Source organism: Neopsephotus bourkii, unplaced genomic scaffold (assembly GCF_033783945.1).
Source record: "Neopsephotus bourkii isolate Nb327-2 ecotype Australia unplaced genomic scaffold, CSIRO-AGI_Nbou_v1 NB_318, whole genome shotgun sequence".
In the NCBI taxonomy this organism is placed as follows: domain Eukaryota; kingdom Metazoa; phylum Chordata; class Aves; order Psittaciformes; family Psittacidae; genus Neopsephotus; species Neopsephotus bourkii.
This window is the reverse complement of record NW_026900826.1, coordinates 5,303,690-5,324,030: the sequence shown is the minus strand read 5'-3', so window position 1 is coordinate 5,324,030 and position 20,341 is coordinate 5,303,690. Positions and strand designations below refer to the sequence as shown.

General features: G+C 39.4%; 1 protein-coding gene across 1 annotated transcript in view; it reads right to left on the bottom strand.

Annotated features, from left to right (window-relative positions):
- Positions 1 to 20,341, bottom strand: part of MYZAP (myocardial zonula adherens protein) — a 60,301-nt gene that overhangs the window by 2,689 nt on the left and 37,271 nt on the right. Inside the window, exons 11-14 of the mRNA XM_061347497.1 lie at positions 12,981 to 13,064; positions 12,462 to 12,562; positions 1,356 to 2,051; positions 486 to 708 (exon numbers count right to left, since the gene is read on the bottom strand). Coding sequence (XP_061203481.1) covers positions 486 to 708; positions 1,356 to 2,051; positions 12,462 to 12,562; positions 12,981 to 13,064 — 1,104 coding nt within the window. The remainder of the gene's footprint in view (positions 1 to 485; positions 709 to 1,355; positions 2,052 to 12,461; positions 12,563 to 12,980; positions 13,065 to 20,341) is intronic.

The window sequence follows — 20,341 nt, the reverse complement described above, 5'->3', positions numbered from 1 at the left end:
GATAGCATCTAATTTACACATTAGCTTGGCACTACTTGGGAAGTCAAATTCAAAATCCATTACAACAGAATTTGAATCACCGCAGAACTCCGATTCTTCCAGCACACCATAAATATAGTCAAATACAGATACTTGCGTATTTTAAGAATAACAAATACTGCTAGGCCTTCATTAATGCAGGGGCCAAGAACTCTTCAAAAACTAATTTCTAGTCAGAAGTGGAGCAAGTGAAATGAGGTTAGCAATCAACACATGAAGAATAACATTCGATTTTGCTTAACGCAGGAATAACAGTTTCAGAAGGGATTATCTACATTAATTGTTACCATTAAAAGAATCAAATATAAAAAAGTACCTTTTCTCAAAGTCTGACCATCTCGATTGCATCATCAAATTCATCCAAATGAAAAGGTCCCTTTATGCTTTTTTTTTTAAAGTGATCCCAATTGTATAATTACTTTTCAGACCAAACTGTGAATTCATACCTCATAAACTGCTTTTTGCTGTATCTGAATTGCTATGGATTCCTCTATGGATAGCAGCTTAGTAGGAGAATGGTGAAGTGGTGGCAGCCGAGCTGCTGTGATCTCATTCAAATGCTTCTTATCTCTAAGTCGTCTTTCTTCAGCGGTAATTGGAGAGCCACATGCCCCAGGTGACTGACTGGATGCGGAACCACGCAATGATCCATTCTGCTCTCCTGATAATCTGGAAGAGGTGAAACATAAAAGTTATGCTGCAAATTAGGGTCACAAGTTTGAATAACTTCAGATCCAAGACTTGTTATTTTGAACTTGTAAGAGTTAAAAAAAATCTTAAAGTGTTATAACATCACAAACAAACAATAAGCAGCGCTCAACAAAACTGAAAAGGTTTCTCTGTGGAGAGACAATATCACAGATCACTCCTCATAACAAACAAAAAAGGTATGGCAGTTAATTAGCAAGCATGAGACGGCTACATTTTGGGAGTCACATGAAGTATAAAGCGCTATCAGTACAATGTGAATTGCGATTTCTCTAGAGACACAGGTAAAGCCAAAGGCTACCTGCTATTCAAGTTCTATGAGTTCTAGAACTGACCCACAAGAAAGCTTTGACAATGATCTGTTTTGTAGCTTAAGCTATGAAACTCTGTGAAGATTCATGACAATTGTTTCAAGAGGCTATAGTGAGACCACTGCTCAATATTCCGTGGCACTTAACAGAGCCAACATATTAACTTTGCATGTCAAATAACTTTAAATCTCTTTGATCACTACAAGAAAATTAACCCACTATGCTCGTTATGTGCCATTTCCAATTTCACACAAGTCAAGTATGTCACAAAAAATTTTTCTGTTCTGTAATACTTACACATTTGTTTTAAATTTGCTTTTCTTTATGACTGGGTTCTTGGCTCTAGACTCTAGAACTTCAATATAATGTGGAGTCTTGGGGTACAGGCTTCCAAAGATATTCCCCTTATGTTTAGCCACACTCTGCTCTTTATCCAATACTTTTTCACCATCATCCCCACCTACAATTGTAACTTTTTGAAAGGCATCAACCAACTCATCTTTACTGTTGTCCAAAGCACCTGCACTTTCTGCGCCATCCTCAGATTTACTCTGCGATATCTGCTCATCATTTTTCAGATGACTGCTTGTGTCTGACTTGGAGACAACTTCACAAAGCAGATACTGATCTTTTGTAACAGTCTTTACTTCTTCATTTTTCCTCTGAGTCCTTTGATTTTCCAGCGCTGTATTTGTGGCATCGTGTGCAATACATTCTGCCTCCTGCCTCTGGGAAGAAATCTCAGAAACTTCTTTAGTATTAGAGTTTTCATTACAGACTGTGGAATTTTCATTGTTTAGTCTGTCCTCCTTTAGGACAACTTGCTGTTTGTTTGCATTAATCTCATCCTGCTTCACCTGAAACTCCAGCCTAACTGCAGATAACAGCTCAGCTGTCCTTGCTACTTCTTCTTCCTGTGAAATGGCAAGCTTCAGCTTTTCCACAAAGTCGGAGACCTTCTTACCCTTATCTGGAAGCCTTGCAATGAATTTCCTAAGGCAAACAAAAATAAATAAAAATAGTAATTTGACAGGACAGAAACACTCCTGTTGCAATCTGAGATATGGAACTGTTTCATTAGACTAATATATTCATTAGGATAATATTAGAAAATGGCAGGGTTTTCACTCTAACGTTAAGTTTCACATTTACACACTACATTTCTGAAAAGCAGTGAGATGCAAAGCACCTGCAAGCTCTCTGCTGGGATAGAGAACTTTACGGGTTTTTTCTATTCAAAGACATAACTGCTGCTCTAAAGAGTGCAAAAGCCGGAAGCCCCTGAGGGTACATGGAGCTTCATGAGTCCCGAAAGGGCTTAAACCAGGGAGCGGGAGGCCTGGCCCGCTCCTCGGCGCCTCTCCTCACCGGTCTGCCAGCAGCCGCTCCTGCCGCCTCAACATGTCCCGCAGCTCGGGCAGGCTCCGGCCGCGCAGGCCGCCGCTGCCGTCCACCGCCGCCATAGGGTCCTGAGCCGCCTGTCACCGGGGAAGCCGCCCGGTCCCGGAGCCCCCGGCGCGGCTTCCGCAGCAACTCGGACGCCGCCATCTTACCGGAAGCGACGGCAAGCGGCAGGGCCGGACTTGGCCGGAACGCGAAGGCCGATGGCCCTGCGGGGGGCGGCTCGGGGGATCGCAAAAGGCGGGAGCTAGCTGTGTGTCTGCCTCCGGCGTAGCGGCGGGGGACAGGGTGAGGCGCCAGCGCCGCGCTCGCAGCGCTCCGGGTTGGCCTGAGCATTGCTCGGCGTTAACCGTGTGTTACAACGCCTGCGCTGCAGGAAGCAGCCGGTGTTCGACAAGCAAGAGTGCACGTTATCCTGGGTGCGAGAAGCTGCCCAGAGCAGGGGGAGGCTGCCGGCGTGAGCCCGCCCTACTCCGGGTGCACAAACGCGGCAAAAGCGTCAATGTTTCTTACGTTAATTACTTTCCATTTGCACTGGCAAAAGCCAGGCCGCTTCCGTGTGTGTGAGTGGTTTTCAGCAGAGCATTAATTTCTATTTAGGAATCGAGGTTTACTTTTTCGCGTGGCATTTAACGTGTGACAGAGACTGAACATAGACATTTAGACTGCAGTATAATGTCGGCCTGCTTATGCCAAACTTTCCCTCCTCATGCAAGTGCCATGAGCTTTAGTAAGTCTACTCCATCTAGCAGTAATAAGGTCATTAGCTGAATGGTAGTTCCCAGGCGGCAGATGTCAGCCCTTTTAAGTTGATCCCAGTGGAGGTTTCTTGATCCAAGTAATTTCAGAGGCACATTTCTCAGAGCTGTTAGAACAGTTGTTTTGTGAACAGGGCCTACCCTGGAGGGGCTGGAGGAGGAAGGGTTTTAAAATGTCTGCCTGCCCTGTGTTTGCTCAGCTGGACGGGGAAGGCTGAGGCCAGGGGAAATGAGATTAATCAAGTCAGCAGCTACCCATGGAAACAAATACCACAGCCAGTGTGAGAAGAGCCAAGCTCAGGGACTGGTTGAAGAGACCACTTCGCTGTGTGTGCCGCAAAACCTGGATCATCTGTGCAAAATCCCTTGGGGAGCATTCCCGGGGAGCTCAGGGAAGAGGAAATCGCTGAGATTTTCTCACCAGGAGATCACCCACTAAAGGGCACAGGTTCCCTGTGTTGCAGTTTCTGCCATGCAGGCTTAAGCTATGCCATCTGTGTGACATTCCTGCATCTTGCAAGAAGGAACACTTTATCCTGCTTTTTAGCCTCTTTCTCCTGTGCAGATCGGAGAAAGTGGGAAGGCTGGCTGTGGAAACAGAGCACTGTTTCTGCCTGCATGGAAGTGAATCCAAAAGGAATGATCTCATTCGACCACTGCTCTGCACTTACATGATGACGATTCATCTCAGTCCACCTGCTGTCATTATATGGACAAAAAAGTAATGCTGGTATTTACAGTGGATTTCAGCTTATGTGGTGAACTGCATAAATACAGCAAAATACAGCAAAAAGAAAAAAGTCCTAATAACATGACTGCTGGGAATCACAGTTGATCATTCTGTAGCCTTGCAGTGGAATGCCATTCACCAAGCCTGTGTTTATCCAAGGTCATTGTGAAGGAATATTACGGATCTTTATAGTTAGGGATCAATAAGTGTTGGGAATACCGTAGTTCATTTACAAGTAACACACAGTTCCAGAGTGGTGAACAAATAGCTGAAGTTTGGAAGGTGCCAGAACAAGTACATTCCTTCTTATGGAGACACGGGCAGCATTCAGATACAATGCAATCTAGATAGCATCCGTTCAGACATGAATGTGAAGAAGGAAAAGCAGATTTAAGCTTCCTTAGTCAAGAAGCAGAAGTATGGAGCATCTGTGGGACTGAGGAAAGTTACATACTTAGGGATTGCTTGCCCTGGGGTAAATACAGGTAGGAAACTCTCACTATCCACACTCCGAACATGAGTAAACACCACCCAGCAGTACCTACTCCAAGTTTAGTCTTAGGACATTACTCTTGCTTCTCTTAAGAGACTGACAGACTGGCGTTATTTGCAGTGAATGGTTTTATTTTCCTCAGAGCATTCTTGGCCTTTTGATTTGAGGCTAGATTTTGTATCATTTTCTTAAGAGATTTTGATTAGCATTCACAGAACAAAGTATATAGCAAAACAGGGTTTTAATCATTTCTTACATAATGGGCTTTCCTGTATTTCTCACTTAGGACATTCTCTCAAGAGCTATTATGAGGTACAGTTTTCAGTCAGTCTGTTTTCAGTCACTAGACATTTAAATATAACTTATTCTGCAGTAGCATGGCTGCAATTACTATGCAATTTAGTATTACTTCTACAGGAAAATTGTTAGAATGACAATGAAGATCAGGTATACTAACAAAAAAGAATAAACTGCATGGAAAACACAACACAAAGTGTGACCCAGGAATATTATTCTTTGTGTATGGTATAGATAAAAAGAAAGGTATTCAAATAACTGAGGAACTTATTCTAGATTAGATTTTTTCAATAGGTTACACCCGTTACAAGAAACATTACAACAGACAGTTGTGCCCCAACTTTTAGTGTTCCTGTTTTATCAATGCCACTTGCGACTAAACTGATGCGTTCTAGCTGTATGACATTTTGGGGGAGATGGCCATGAAATACAACTGGCTGAATTCTTTCAAGTGGAAAGATCTGCCAGCAACATCTGAGTCTGCACAAAATCAAATTGAGAGTAAAACTAACACTCTTGCTTCTTTTCTGCTAAAGGCATCATTTCCACCGTCCATTTGTCCTTTATTCAACTTTATAACTATATAAATGTTACTTCTTTTCACTAGGAAAAGGTGCAAAAGAGCCTTTGGCCTGTAGGTCTGTAGAGGAAAAAAACCATCCTTTTACAGCTTCTTTGCTCCTAGGTGAAAATATTGAAGGGCAGGAGAGGAATCATGCCGCACTTGCAAAATAAACTACTCCAAAAGAAAATTTAAAAAATGGTATGAATATTTGGAATGTAAATGAATCATTTTAATTTCCTTTAAAAAAGCCCCCACTTTTTTAGTCAGCATGATTTGTAATAATTTTAAGTTAATATAAGGAAAATAACTCCTCCCTTAACCTTATTTCTCTAAAAAAGCCCCAGACACTTTAAAAGCAATCCTATATATGCTTATATCTATCACCATACTGTTTTATGTATGGGAAGCAACTGTCAGGTTGTTGTAGCATGCCTAGACACCCCACACACCTTTACAGAATATTGTAACCTCATAGGTGTTCACTTGCACATATTTTCTCTTTAATCTGCCAGGTCCCTTTTTCTCTTGAAAGTGTTCACATACCTTAAGTTGCAGAGGTCTCCTATTACCTTGTTTTCCTGTGTTTCTTCCGTGTTCTAATGATTGAGGTAGGGCTGGAAGGGCCTTATCTCATTAGGTCACTTAAGAATATTCCTTCTTTTACACATGCAAGTAGCCCCAGGTTCGGGAATGAAATAACATGTAAGTGGTGTGAAACTCTCAGCATGTACAACTCCATTCTGTGAGCAGGGATTTCCTGTACGGAGTTACAGACTTAGCAACGAGGAGAGAACTTCTTACCTATTTGCTTATCCATCCGTGTCTTCAGATGTCAAAAGAAGGATTTAAAGTCTCTTGCAAAAGCATTAGTACCCAACTCCTAGGATCCTGTGTTGTAGGCTCAGCACTGATCTCAACAAGATTTTGAGGTCCTCTTGGCAACTTAATACATGTACACAGGGAAGCGCTGTTCAAGTGAAAATCCTCATATTCTTCAGCTGAGCATTGCAAACCAGTAACACTCTGACTGTTACGTTTGCACCATGACCTCTTCTTATTCAGTTGACATGTAGATTGTTTCATTGTGACAGTCTTAAAGATAAATATTATCAGTGAGGGGATATAGACTGTAAAAAAATATAAAAAGAGGCCACAGTCATAACAGACTCATCATGCTGAAGCCTGGAGAGCATCATCCCAGATGTGTTCTGATGTTATCTGTGGGATCTGAAGTTGTAGGGTTTTTTTGCAAGGGATGTGCTGCCCAGTTCTTGTTTATCCTGTGCAAGTCAATAGTTCTTTATTTTATGAGAGTTCATCTGCTTTTGTTACTTGGCTTTGAGAAGAGTCTTTAATAAGGGAGTGTCTTTCTGTTCTCATGAGCCCATCTGCCAAAGGAAACACTGACAAAAACATCAAGGCTCCAGGGGAACTGCTGTTCTATTCATACATGTTTTGAACAAACAAGATGGTGTAAGAGTTTGCAAGGTCTTAAGGCAAGTTTATTTCTAAATGAGTGTTGACACAACAGAATAGAAAGTTTAAATACAATATTTATTGCAATTTATCCTTTTCATGTCCTACGTACAGGAGGTATTAAAAGCATACAACGTAACAGCATTATTTATATGGCATATATGAAACTGTATCCCAAAATACTTTCCAGAGTATCTGAAATAAATCACAAAAGAATACTTATCATGGTACAAATGTAGTCATACAATTGACATATTTAATGCACTTTCTGGGACCTATTTATATGGCTTTTATTGATGTTTATAGAAATTAGTTTCTAACATTATAATACTAATTAACCCAATCTCAAATTGATAAAATTTATACTGAAGTGTTACAGTCTTTTCAGTCAGGTTTGTTATTATCTATGCTAATTTACATTGCTGCTGATTTGAGTGGAAAGCTCTGCATGGTCAAGAAACACAATTATATAAATACTGTTCCACTTCTGTTCTTCAAAGTTACCAAATTTAAACCAGAAGCCCAATCAAATGGTGGCCATCCAGCTCATCGCATGTCAAAATGCTCTTACAATATAGCACAGTTTTCAGTCCTTGTTTGGTTTAGAAAAATAGTAGCACATTCCATCAGTCAAGACAGAATTTACACAGACAATTTTTACAGGAAAAAAATAATGCCCTGCTGCAGTGTTGGGAAATCCTTGAGCAGATCATAATTTTGCAAGTCTGAGAGTTAAAATAGCTTGCAGTAGTTTCAGAGGAGATCCTCAGGAGTGCAATAAAAGGAGAATGAACTTCCTTTTGAAGTCTGTCAAAACAGCATTTTGATACTTCATCCTGCCCTCTCCTGTTCACTGAGCACCTCCATCATCATATTCTGTTTTCTGAACTCTGGCCAAAACCAGAGGGATAAAGAATTTACACTTCTTTAAAATTGTCGGTTAATGTCTTTCACTACAACATGCATTTCCTTTTATCTATAAATACCACCTTTATCCAGTCATATAAAGTTTGAAGGTAAATTTCACAAACTATGGTTTATAATTAAACTCCTGAAATGTAGAGGGACTACTGGGACACTGTCCTGGTTTCAGCTGTGGCAGTTAATTTTCTTCCTAGTAGCTGGTGCAGTGCTGTGTTTTGGCTTTAGTCTGAGAACAATGCTGATAACACACCAATGGTTTAGTTGTTGCTTAGTAGTGCCTACTGTGATCAAGGACTTTTCAGTCTCTCATGCTCTGCCAGTGAGGTGGGGCGCAGGAAGCCAGGAGGAAGCAGAGACAGGACACCTGACCCAAACTAGCCAAAGGGGTATTCCATACCACAGCATGTCATGCCCAGTATAGAAACTGGGGAAAGTTACCCGGAAGGCCCAAATCACTGGCTGGGTCAGGCCGGGTTATCGGTCAGTGGGTGGTGAGCATTTGTATTGTGCATCACTTGTGTTTTCTGAGCTTTCATTTCTTTGTTCTTGTTGTTTCCTATTATTATTTCTATTGTTGGCATTCTTTCTATTATCACTATATTTGACTTTCTTTTGGTTATTTAACTCTTCTTATCTCCGTGGGTTTTACATTCCTTTGATTCTCCTCCCCATCCCATCCAGGGCAGGGAGTAAGCAAGCAGCTGTGTGGTGCTGAGCTACCAGCTGGGGTTAAAGCACGACAGGAACAAAAAAAATGCTAGAAGGCATAATGTGATGAACTGAAGCTGCATCCCTAACGGTGACATTAACATGACCAGCTGGGATTATACTGCAGCTTCTCTTCCGAAGGATACTGCCCAAGTATTTGCTATTATCAGCCACTAGAGGGAGATATGATTACACAAGTCCGAAGCTTAACCCTGAAGCTTGAGCTGGGTCATTACCCATCCTCTTCGGGGTTCATCAACATACATTTCCAACTGAAATGACTTCTCTTTTAGAGTTTCACTTCATTATCTTAGTTTCTCATAACCATAATTCATTTAATGATTGATCAAACTAACTGTTATTTGGGAACTTTTTTCAGCAAACTCAGTCTCCCAAGTTCAGTCAAGCATCAAAACTTCAATCAAAAACACCCTATGCACTCTTAAGACTACAGCTTCTCCTGTGTCAGCTGTTTCCAAGTCTTTGGTATTCAAGTACAAGACAATTCCTCTGCTTTGCATAACGAGAGGGTGCTTTGTCAGAGGACTGCTTTTATAAGGAGCAGACTGTTCTTGGGGACCTACTCTTCCATATTTTCCCACTTCAGAGATTTTGCACCTCTTCTCTGCAAGAAGCCATTTAAGCAAAGGTGTGGTATTAGGCTGTTTACTGATGTGACAGCTGGAAGGGTTTCTTTGCCCTTTTTGTATCTATGAGATCTTCTGCACTCCCTCAGCACATGCAAAATAAATAGAGTTTCCTTTTAGAGCTATTGAAACTAACAATGTATTTTTTTAATTATTATTTTTAAAAGAAGCATTGAGCAGCTGTTAACATTTGTGACCTCCCTATCAGCGAAGGTACAGGCTTCCTTAACACAGTAAAGAATTCACTTTTCTGTTAACGGCTTTCATTGCAATTAGTTCTTGAATTTTGTGCATAAACCAATCCATGGTACTGTGTTTCACTTCTTAGAAAGAATGGCCATTTTAAGTTCTCAGGAATAGACGAGGTCATGACGGAAAAAAAAGCTTATGTGCAAACAGGATCATCTATCACAAAAGCTGTGGAAGTCTGAGCTTCCCATTTTGCTATGCATATGCTTTGATTATATCAAGCAATTCATGTTCCTGCAAGATTCCTGTACCACATCAAAACATCCTTCAATCCATCCTCCTATACAGGCTTCTACATTTAGTAGTTAAACAGCACAGCTAGAGAGTAAACAACGTTATCTAACAAATCCAGAAACCCATGTAATAATGAAGGAATAAGATTTGGATTATGAGGTCAATATTATTGTTTGAAATACTAAGTATACTTAATTTGAACAGACAGTACTGAACTTAGGAACTTGCATTAGACTGGAGATAAAAGCAATCACTTTGTAAAGCCCTGTGGCAAGGTGAGTACCTCCTGGGATTGACATTCAATGCAAGAATGATATTAATCATACAAAATGAAAGTTGTTTTCAATATCAGATACTGTAATAATAAAAAAATGCCCTTCATTCATAATAGAACTACAAGAAAATCTTCATACTTCATTTTAGTTCACTAAGACTGAAAGATCAAAACAAGATGTAAAAAAATGCCCTGTGTATATGTTTAAATAAGGTTCAGTACTAGATGAAGTCATTCCTGCTGGTACTTTCAAGTCAAGAATAAGATTTTAAGTGCTTTGGGGAAAAAAAAAAAGAGTACTCAAAAATCCTGATTCAGGATTGCTGTTGATGTAGGAATTGCAGGGACTGCTGCAGGCAAAATTCTGCTTCATTTCATTTCCTCTATCAGAAAAGTAAATAAAAAAATGTGACAGGGATTTTCCTACACAATTACTATTGAATGTATCACCAATAGTCATGCTATCCCATGACCAAGGAAGTGCAAACCAGTGTCTCAGTCCAACAAAGCAAAATCCATTAGAATCTGCTCTATCACTTACTGTTTTGAGCAACAAACATGACATTCATCTGCAGGCGTTGAGGGAATTGCTTTAAACAGCCCAGTTGCATCTGTCCTCCAAGCAAAAGAGTACTGGTTATGAGTGAACTTCGAGGTGAAGAGAGCCCTCAACTACAGCAGGTCTCTGACAGGCATGAACAGCCCTCACACTCTGTACACAAAGGAAGAGCTCTCAGACTAACACCTCCTGCCAGCATAGTTTCAGATACTGCTTCTAGTAGCATTGAAAATAAAATATATTAGAGCTTCATTACACAAAGGATTACAACACAGTTGAAGAAAAAAACCCTGTACAGCTGTACAACTCCTTCCTTACAGGCATTTGAAATGATACATTGCACTAGCTAGCTTCTGAAGAAGCAATATTGACTGCTGTTTCACTCATCCCATTTCCTTCGTATCCCCCCCACCCCCACAGTTAATGTCAGTAGTAACTTCAGACAGGAAGTTACAAAAAAGCTGCTTTCAGGATAAATTTAGCAAGACTCCGTGCTGCTGTTCTTCTCTATGACTCGATAAAAAATTATCTAATCAAGCTGCAAAGGCGCAAGGTATTTGCTTGTATTTAGAAAGCAATGAAAGACTTGAATCAGCTCAAGATGTACCATTCTTTGTGCTAAATTCCAACACTCTCTTGAATGGGGTGTACGTCCTCACGGGCCTTGCACTTTCAGGAGATCTTCCATTCTCAGTACTTGTACTGTTAAGGAGACAACAAAAACTTACAGAGTTGGTGTCAGAGTATCGGACAGCTAGGCTGGAAATGCCATGGCAATGAACTTGTGCCTCATTATTGATATTGACAGGCTAAAATGAAACTACTCAGAGTATTTGGCATGTTCTATACTTCTTTTCTCTATTGCCACAAAGAACATTTGATAAAAACCAGATACTGGGAGGTTTACTGGCAGACATCTGCTGCAGCTCATATTGCAATGTCCAGCAATACAGTTACTAGGACTAAAGATCCTGTAACAATAAAGACAGCAATATTACATTTAAGAACACAATTAATTTGGAAGAGTAATTCCATAAAATCTGAACTGTAGAGAGATAAATTTCTATGTAAATCTCAAAAACAAGAAAAATATCAGATAAGTAGGGTGGCAGTTACATACAGAGGGGCCCCAGAGAGGACAACAAAGATAGCTTTCTGTTGGCACCCTCAGTGAAAACCACTGGTTTTGAAGTTTCAAAATTCATGCCATTAAAACATGCTCCAGGCTGAACACTGAAATGAGAGTATTTATTAACTGGGAAGGAAATTTTAGTTGGTATTGCAGCTTGCTGATTTCATGTGCTGGTTTACGTTGCTGAAACTAAATGATTTAGTTTGCAGGGCAGTTAAGACAAGTAAGTTTACCTGTTGGTAGTAAAAGTAATGTGCAATAGTCCTTCTTACCTGACTATTTTGGTTTCTGTTTTTCCCCTTCCACAGAAGTAAGATTCAAGTGCAATTCCATAGCCTTGCTCCCAGGGTTTACTGCAACCCTGTTGCAGTGTTCAGGGCAGAGAAAGGGGAGGAGGAGAAGCCAAGGCTACAGAGACACTGGCCACCACAGATCAGAGACAACCACCCCAGTGCAGAAAGAGTAATGTTGCCACACTCTTTTCTTGGCAATCTTCCACCCAGGGCTAGTACATCTTCAAGAAATTGGGGCAGCCCTAAACTTTTACTGTTGATGTTACCTGCCCTTTACAATGATCCTGGATGCATCTCCCAGAACACAAATAATAAAGCAGCATAAAGCCAGCATTAACCAGCCTCAGGGTAGAATTGTCCATTGTTTTTTGCTGTGCTGCCAGATGACATAATTCATCAATATTTCCGATATTTAATAAAGTCTTATCTCTTGACTTCTTTTACTCCCTTCTTAAATCACGTTACTGTAAATAAGAACTCCCCAAAGGTTTGCATAGGTCACTGAAGTACACTACACCTTGTAGATGTAATCTTTTAAACTTAGGAAAATTCTGTAAAACTCCACAATCCACTCTGACAGTTTAGCACAATGGTTTACTAATACAGCACCAATAAAGGAGATTATGAAGAACTTTCCTATGAACAAGCAGAAAAATTAAATACCTGTATGGGAGATCACATCCTACACCAGTATCTCTGGTTTCTACATTGGTCTTTGGTTGGTTTTCCATTAAGTAGTCCAGTTTATCTTGTAATTCTTTATTCTGGAAAACAATAATTTTCATTTCATAAGTTTATTTTATTTATATTGTGTTAATTAAGCAAGGAAATAAAACTGCACATTGGCTTAATCCACATGAAATAATGTAAAAGTATTTCTTGAGAAAGAGGAATCCTTACTTCTGGGAAAAAAAATATAAATCAAACCAACAGTTGTATTCAGAAGCTTCTGTTTTGAGTAATTGTTATAACAACTGTTATAAAACTGTATGTTAAGAAACAGCATTAATATTGAGACTGTATTACACACATTCTTAATGTTACTGGTGTTGTAAGTTTGATTTCCATACTGAAGAACAACAAATATATATATAGTAAATATGCATCCCAATAACATCAGATAACAGTTCAAATTTTATTTGGTTTCATAAAAATATCACAATAATATAAATTAAAAGTTACCTCACATTCTAAGAAAGAGATTTTTTCTAAAAGCTGTACTATGAATAATTCCTTTTCTTTCACTTTCTTCCTTAGCATTTCAATCTATGAAGAAAAATAAAATAGAGACATTTAGTCTAATGGGGATGGGAAGAAGATGAACAAGACATAGATACGGTAGGAAAAAAACATGTTTAATTTTATTGTTCAGCAACAGCTGAATACCTATAATATTTACAAACTAGTCAGTGGATTAGCTATCATCGCGTACAATTAGGATCATTTATATAAAGATTATACAGTATATAACGTGGCTTTTTAGAATCTGTATTTTTTGGAAGGAGAATGGAAACACAAACGTTGTCATATAACAAAGCACACTAGGGAAACCTCCATCTTTGATTCAAAGGCCTTTGCTTTAGTCAGTTTTAACTACACTCAAAAATACGTGGCACATTTGCTAGCTTCCTGAAGGTCTTATTTGTTCATTTATTTCCTGGCATACCCGGCTCCTTGAGAAAAAGTGCATTTTCTTTTCAGACCTAGGGAAGGGAAGAAGTTATTTACAAATGTTCATGAAAAGTAAATAAAGTTAGCTGCACCAGAAGCATTCCATCTCAGTACTGTTCTGTATGGAACAAAAGACAATCTTCCTTATGTTCTGGGATTTCTCCTGGTCATAGAGATGTACAACAAGAATTTTTGCATTAAATCTTTCCTTGCTATCAGCACAAGCAGGGAAAGGCACATACTCAGAGAAACTGGTATTTCATTCTGGTCCCTTACTGTTCACCCAAAGCTGTTCTGATTTTGAGGGAATGGCTTTCTAAAAGCCCTAAAGCCACAGATTTCCTTTTCTGTTCCTCTGAACCCTTCACTTAAAGAAAGATTTGCTATGTGAGGTTCATACTATTAGCAGCAGTAGAATAAGAGACCTGTTGATGAGCACAGAGGTCAGTTCCTTTCAGCTGACCACATTCAGCAGACAATAGCATCTTGTGCAAACAAACTGAATTTTCCCCTTGGACCAAAGGCAAAGTCACTTGATATTCTCTCTCAAGCCCTGCTGACTACACCCATCAAAACAGCAGCTCATAAAAGGAGCAAACCAAAATAATAGCTAAATAACAACTTTGTTACTGCTTCCTAGGAGGCAGTTCAGGTTATTACTGATAGACAGTAGGGAGAAATGGGATTCAGCATCATGTGTGTGTGCAGGTAGGAACTGGGAGAAGATGGATTTCTCTTTGTGTTCTGTGCTCATACATGTCCTGTCCTACAGCAACAGTAATGAAAGCTGAAAGCAATGGATACTTTTTTGCTCTCACTGCTAAATGGTGTCAGGTGAGTAATTTTTCAAATTAAATTTCAATCCAGCTTTCCTGAACAAACCATTCCAGGTCAGATGACATAAAAATCAAAACCCTATTTTCCCCCTTTTAAGTGTATGGGATTATGCAGTACGTCTCAACTGATGTACTGCAACATCATTAGCTAAACCGCTTTCCCTGCTGTTTGCCAGTCCAACAACTTCTGCTTTACCAAACAGTGCATTATCTAAGGCAATCATCTCCACAATTCACTGAAGTAAATTAAAGATATGAAAAGTTTCTGATCTTAAGCCTGAAAGCAAAATCAGAAGTAAAGCTCCTAAATGGATGGTCCACATCACAAATGGAATGCCAGAGTCTGTCATGCACTGCTGTTAGTAAAGTCTTCACTACTGTATATATAGAAAAGTGCATCCTTCAAAACTATGTTAGATGAGGAGATGTTCACATTGACACTACAGCACTAGAGAAGTGCGTATCTTGCATATTCCTTTGCATTTTTGGGCAATATGCCAATAGTGGAAAAATCACAAGAAAACTATAAAAATACCTATGCATAATAAAAAAATAAGTACTTTCTATAAAGCTTCACATTAAGTGAGCTTTACTTTGCCAGGTTATTGGTTGGTTGTGGCCTTCACTAATACAATTTTAAGGAAAAAAAGTAAAAAATATTTGTTAGTAAAAAATCTAGTGGACTTTTACTGAAGTGAATTCATTTTGTAGAACAGCCAAACTGAAATCAAGGAAATCTCAGAATACATGACTTTTTTCCTGGCAGTCATTATGTTACATTGTTATGCAAGAAAGACCATCTCTAAATCCTTCAGTCAAATTTTCCATGGATTTTCACCAGTCACTTTTTAACTGTGTATCTTAAAATCAATATTGTGAAAGGAAATGAACAAACCCATTCAAAACCAACAACCTTTTCAGCATGTCTAGAAGCAATTAGTAGAAATATTCACATCCTGCTGAAAGCGAATGATCAAATATGCAAAGGCACAATAAGCAAAACAACAGTAGTACCATCACCCTCCCAAAACTTTAGTGGCAGATGTTATAAAACACTTCAAACAGAACAGACAAAACTATGAAAAAGATGAAGCAAAACAACTGCATGAATTAAACCGAAGAAAAAAAGAGTTCTAAAACTAACTCAGCTCTAATTTAGTTTCTATGATCTTCTGTTATCACCTCTCATTTGACACTCTCTCAATGACCACTTATTACTTGGAAAACCTAAAATACAGTGTTTTCAGCGGGGAACAGTTACAGAATATGAGTGCTGTCATCATCCATCTTTCTCAAAATCAGGTATTTCTTTTTCTTCTTTCAAATGCATGTAAAAACTCTCCATGTCATCTAAAGCTATTATCATTTCAGTTTTCAAATCACAGAAACCACAAAGCTTGTAGCACCTTCAGAAAATCTTCAAACATATTTTGATCTCCATATTTAATTACAGCTTTGTTTAATATTATGACTAAATTAAGTCACTGGTTCAACAGCTCTAGTCTCACCAATAAGTTCTGCTTCAGAGAAGACAAACTGTTCTAGGACTTTCAAGTGGGTCTTCTGTTAATGCTCTGTTCTACTATGCATACAAGGAAATAATTTTAACACCAGTAATCAGTACAAAGACGACCGAAGCAAACAAAGCACAGCTATGTGATCAAGGGAGGTTTTGCCCTGACAGGTATCCATTCCTGTTATTGCAGATAATGTACCTCATCATCTGCCTAATACGGTTTTTACATCAAGCACCAAAAAAAATCTGTTACCAAATAAGCGATCAGATTATCAGTTATCCAAAAGCAAGACCAAACTCTCGTGTTGTGTAACCATTTACCTTAAGTTATATTCATTCTATGATACAAAGGCTCTAAGACATGAAATAAATTGTGTCAGTAACCGTGTTTACCAGTATTATGTACATATAAATTTAGTGCAAGTTAAACTTATATTTTTTATTCTTCACATTGGCTACAGAGACACTAACTCCCTAAGAATGTTTCTAAGTTAACTGCAATATTCCAAAGACAAAAATGAGCATGGACACCTTAAAATCTAACAATATAAAGAGGAAAATCTTGACAAACAGCTTCCCCCCCTTCCCAAACACAAACCCAAACTCCTTTTTTTCCTCATTGAGAACCCGCCAAGGACTTGCAGACTGACCACACACAACAGTGCTGCCTGCCTTTTTTTAACATGTTTACACAGTACCTGTCAGAACCCATCACATCAATCTGCTTTGTCCCTCTGAAGAATTATGCCTGAATTTTAAAACATTCCTTCTCTTCCACAGTGCAGAGAAGAGACAATGTGGCACTGTATCATTACACACACAAAGTCTTAGTCTAGCAGTAAGCCAGAATGGAATGATTAGATCACGCAGATTACAGATACAAGGCTGTGAACTTAGGTAACTTACATGAAACTTTTCAGTGGATGTTTAGAACACTGCGAACTCAAAAGACACAGCCACACAGACCAAACATATTCCAGGGGAAATTCAGCAGTTGCTAAAATGAGAGGCTGATTTTGCACCAGGAAAAAAGCCCTGCAGTCCCTGCTCCCCAGATTCAGCAGAGCTATCTTGTGAGACTCTTGCAGAAGGAAAGCAGGGCCAGAATGTAGCAGGGCACCTGTATTACTTCATACAGAATGCTGCACCCCCAGACACATGGCCAACTAGTTATCCCAGCAGCTACTGCAGTCCAAGGTCTGAATCAACTTCCAGTTATGACACACCTTTAAACCTACCCACATGCCTGACAGATGACACATCCCACCAGAGTAGTTTACTACAAAAAAACTTTTATTTACTGAATATGGACTTGAGTACACATCATCTTATGCCATTAGCACCAGGAGTGGTCAAACTTGATGTGATTAACCCCTGACAGGATATAGCACGGGAAAACAGGAATAACTTTAGGGGTTTATATATTCATATATTACTGTATTAAATATACTAAATAAAATGCAACCTTAAATCAATACATTTATTTAAGTCACATTGCAAAAATGAAAGTGATGCTTTCATTTATGAGAGGAATATAACAAGAACACTGAGTCATAATGCTGATACTGGGTAAAAGCACTTAAAGAATAAAATCCATGCCATGCTAGTTAACATCATTTTTATTTTTGCATAAGAATGTTAGTTATGGCAAACTAAAATAAGATGATAACACAGCACCATAAACCTCTACTGGACAAACCCAAGTCTTGAGAGTGTCTTTGTTTCAAGGAGCTATACAAAGCAAGAGAACAACTAGCAGTTGACAGAGCAATAGGTTTTGCCTTTTGGTTGAATATAAGGTCAGGAGAAGGAAAGGAGAAGCAAGACAGGTGAAACACAACACTGAACTGAGGGCCCATGCAGTGGCCAGAATAGTCTAGGGTCAGAAACAAATGGCTGCAAATCAAAGACTCTCAACTTCCATAGACTGACTCTTGAACCTCAGTCACTTCTGGACTGACTCCAGGATGTAACTATCACCACGATGTTCCAACATTTTCTTTGCTCAATAACCAAGGCCTATAATCCACCTCAACCTTGCTTAGACTTGAGCATTTCACCTCACTGCCAGCTCAGCAACTTGCTCCCAAATCTGACTTTTGCACAACTACCCTCTAAGGCTCCCCATTTCAAAACAACAGAAACATGAATTGCTAACAATAGAAATATGAATGTAGCAACCCTGGACCACACCATCACCCTTTTACCTATCACTTCATTATCTCTTACCTCCCCCAGCCCACTGTATTCATTGCTCCTGCTTTCACTTCTCATACTGGGAAATATTTGATTATTCCAAAACTGGGAAGGGAAGAGCTACAAGGCCCAAGCTACAGTTAGTGATTTATCTGGTCTGTCAGTGACTGAGGGGCATCCATGCTCTTAGGCCACCCCAGGGGCTGGGGAGCATTCCCCCAGTGCTGTAACAACTAGGAGATAAGAACAGTGGCTCAGTCACCCAGTACGTACATGTTGCTCAGGGTCTCTGTGCCTGGTGACAAGCCAACGCAGCAGGGTGCGCATGAGCTCAGCCCTTCAGCCACCTCATTTCAATCCCTGCTGTCAGACACAGGAAGGACACCTGATCTCTCCCCATCGTGGCAGGATCCATGAAGTTCCCTGCAGACCGTGTTGGGTGTGTAGCTTGTATTTCACATACCCACTGCAATTTCCAATGACCTGAATCAGCACATAAGGCCTCACAGGCAATGGTATCATTCTGAATTTATCCACTGGTTCAGGATTAATATGACCACAGCACTCCTTTTCAAGCTTCCTCCTCCTTGATTCAGTCCTATTGCTGTTACCACCTCCATGCTTTTGCCTCCTTCTGAAATCTTTTTCAGAGGTCATTTCTCTCTGAGTTCCAGATTGTTACTTTATCTTGGAGCAGCTCCCAGAAAATTAAATTAATCTTGCTCATCCTATCAAAGAAAATCTGTTTCTTTCTCACTACTGCACTTTGTAGTCTCCAACACCTCTCCTCAAATACCAATCATAATTGTCATGATACTTGAATGGACTTTCTAAGGAAGTGCTGCACTTCTGAATTTCTCTTCTTCCACCAATCAGCTAAAGTTTGCTTCGATAAGATGAAAAGCTAGATGTAAGAGTCAACAGCATTAAATTGGGCTCACAGATAGAACACCTAAGAAGAACAGTCAAAAGGAGAACTGCAAGACTTAGAAGAGTCTCTAGAGAAATGTTGGAGATGTGAGTAGTGGTATTAGAAGGGAAGTCAACAGAATTACAAAGCTATTCAAGCAGAAGGAAAAAGCATCTTAAGAGAAAATTCCAGTTGTGTCCAATTGTAGAGCCTTTATATAAATATATGGAATAGCAAACTTTATTCTGTGCACTTAGACACAGTTCTGGAGGCTTGAAATATAGAGTGATCTATTGGATTGAACAGATTCAGCTGTTAGATAATCTCAGTCAACAGTTATTGCTTGATAGTACCATCCATTAGTTAAAAATATTTGTCAGAACATGGCAATGTCAATATATTTAAGTGTTACATATTATTCAAGTATCCTGCATTTTCCTTGTTCATCTACCATTCACAGATTGGACACCTGTAACACTGGTGCAGACATTAACAAACTGGTCATAAATATGACTAAACAGAGGACAAGCACATACTATGGGACACAAAACAAGACAGGCAAGACATTGCAACATCAGCCTGAACTCTCAGACTTAATTGCTGTACAAGGAGAACCAGATTTCTCTCAGTCCAGTATTTCACTGGACCTTAAGCAGTAATTCTCAGAGGCAAGACAAGAGTGTTGAGATTTTTTTCAGGGAACATAATGCAGTGAATACAGATGAGCACCTTCACCTTTTAAGCCCCCTTATATCACTTGAGCCCCTCAGTACTTTTTTTATTTTAAAACTTGTATTTAAAGAAAAAGTAACAATTGATTTAAGTTAATGCACCACCATAGAGACCTTCCTAAACTAACGAGCTGGATGAACCCATTACATAAGTCTCTGATGTATGTGTATTGCTAAAGCAGGCCAACAGGGCCTAGATGCCCTAATGAGTTATAAACATTGGCACATCGTCTAACAGTTCAACCCATTTTATTAAGAGCTACCTTAGTAATGTGCAAGTTTTCTAATTAATGACTTGGCCAGGCAATTCTCAGCTGAAAGAGCTGATGCTATGTATGTATAAACACTCTCACCAAACACCAGCAGTGATTCTACTTCTGCCAAAAGATAAGCAACATACTGCATTGCTCAAGTCCACTGAGGCGTGCCAAACACTTGAACTGGGGGGTGGTGAGTTATTTATGTTCTGCCATTTATCTTCTTCCTCCCAGCTCTGAGGATGGGTTTCTCTTTCTACATTTGCTGTTGTGTGTTTTGTTGTTGGTTTGGGTTTTACTGTAGGTACTATGGAAAGCAGATTTTGGTTAATAAAAAAATGGCATCTGTCTTATGGCTGGTAATTCCATCTTCTTGTCCCATATGCTTCTCTGCGGCTTCTTTTTCTTTACCTAAAAGTGAAACTG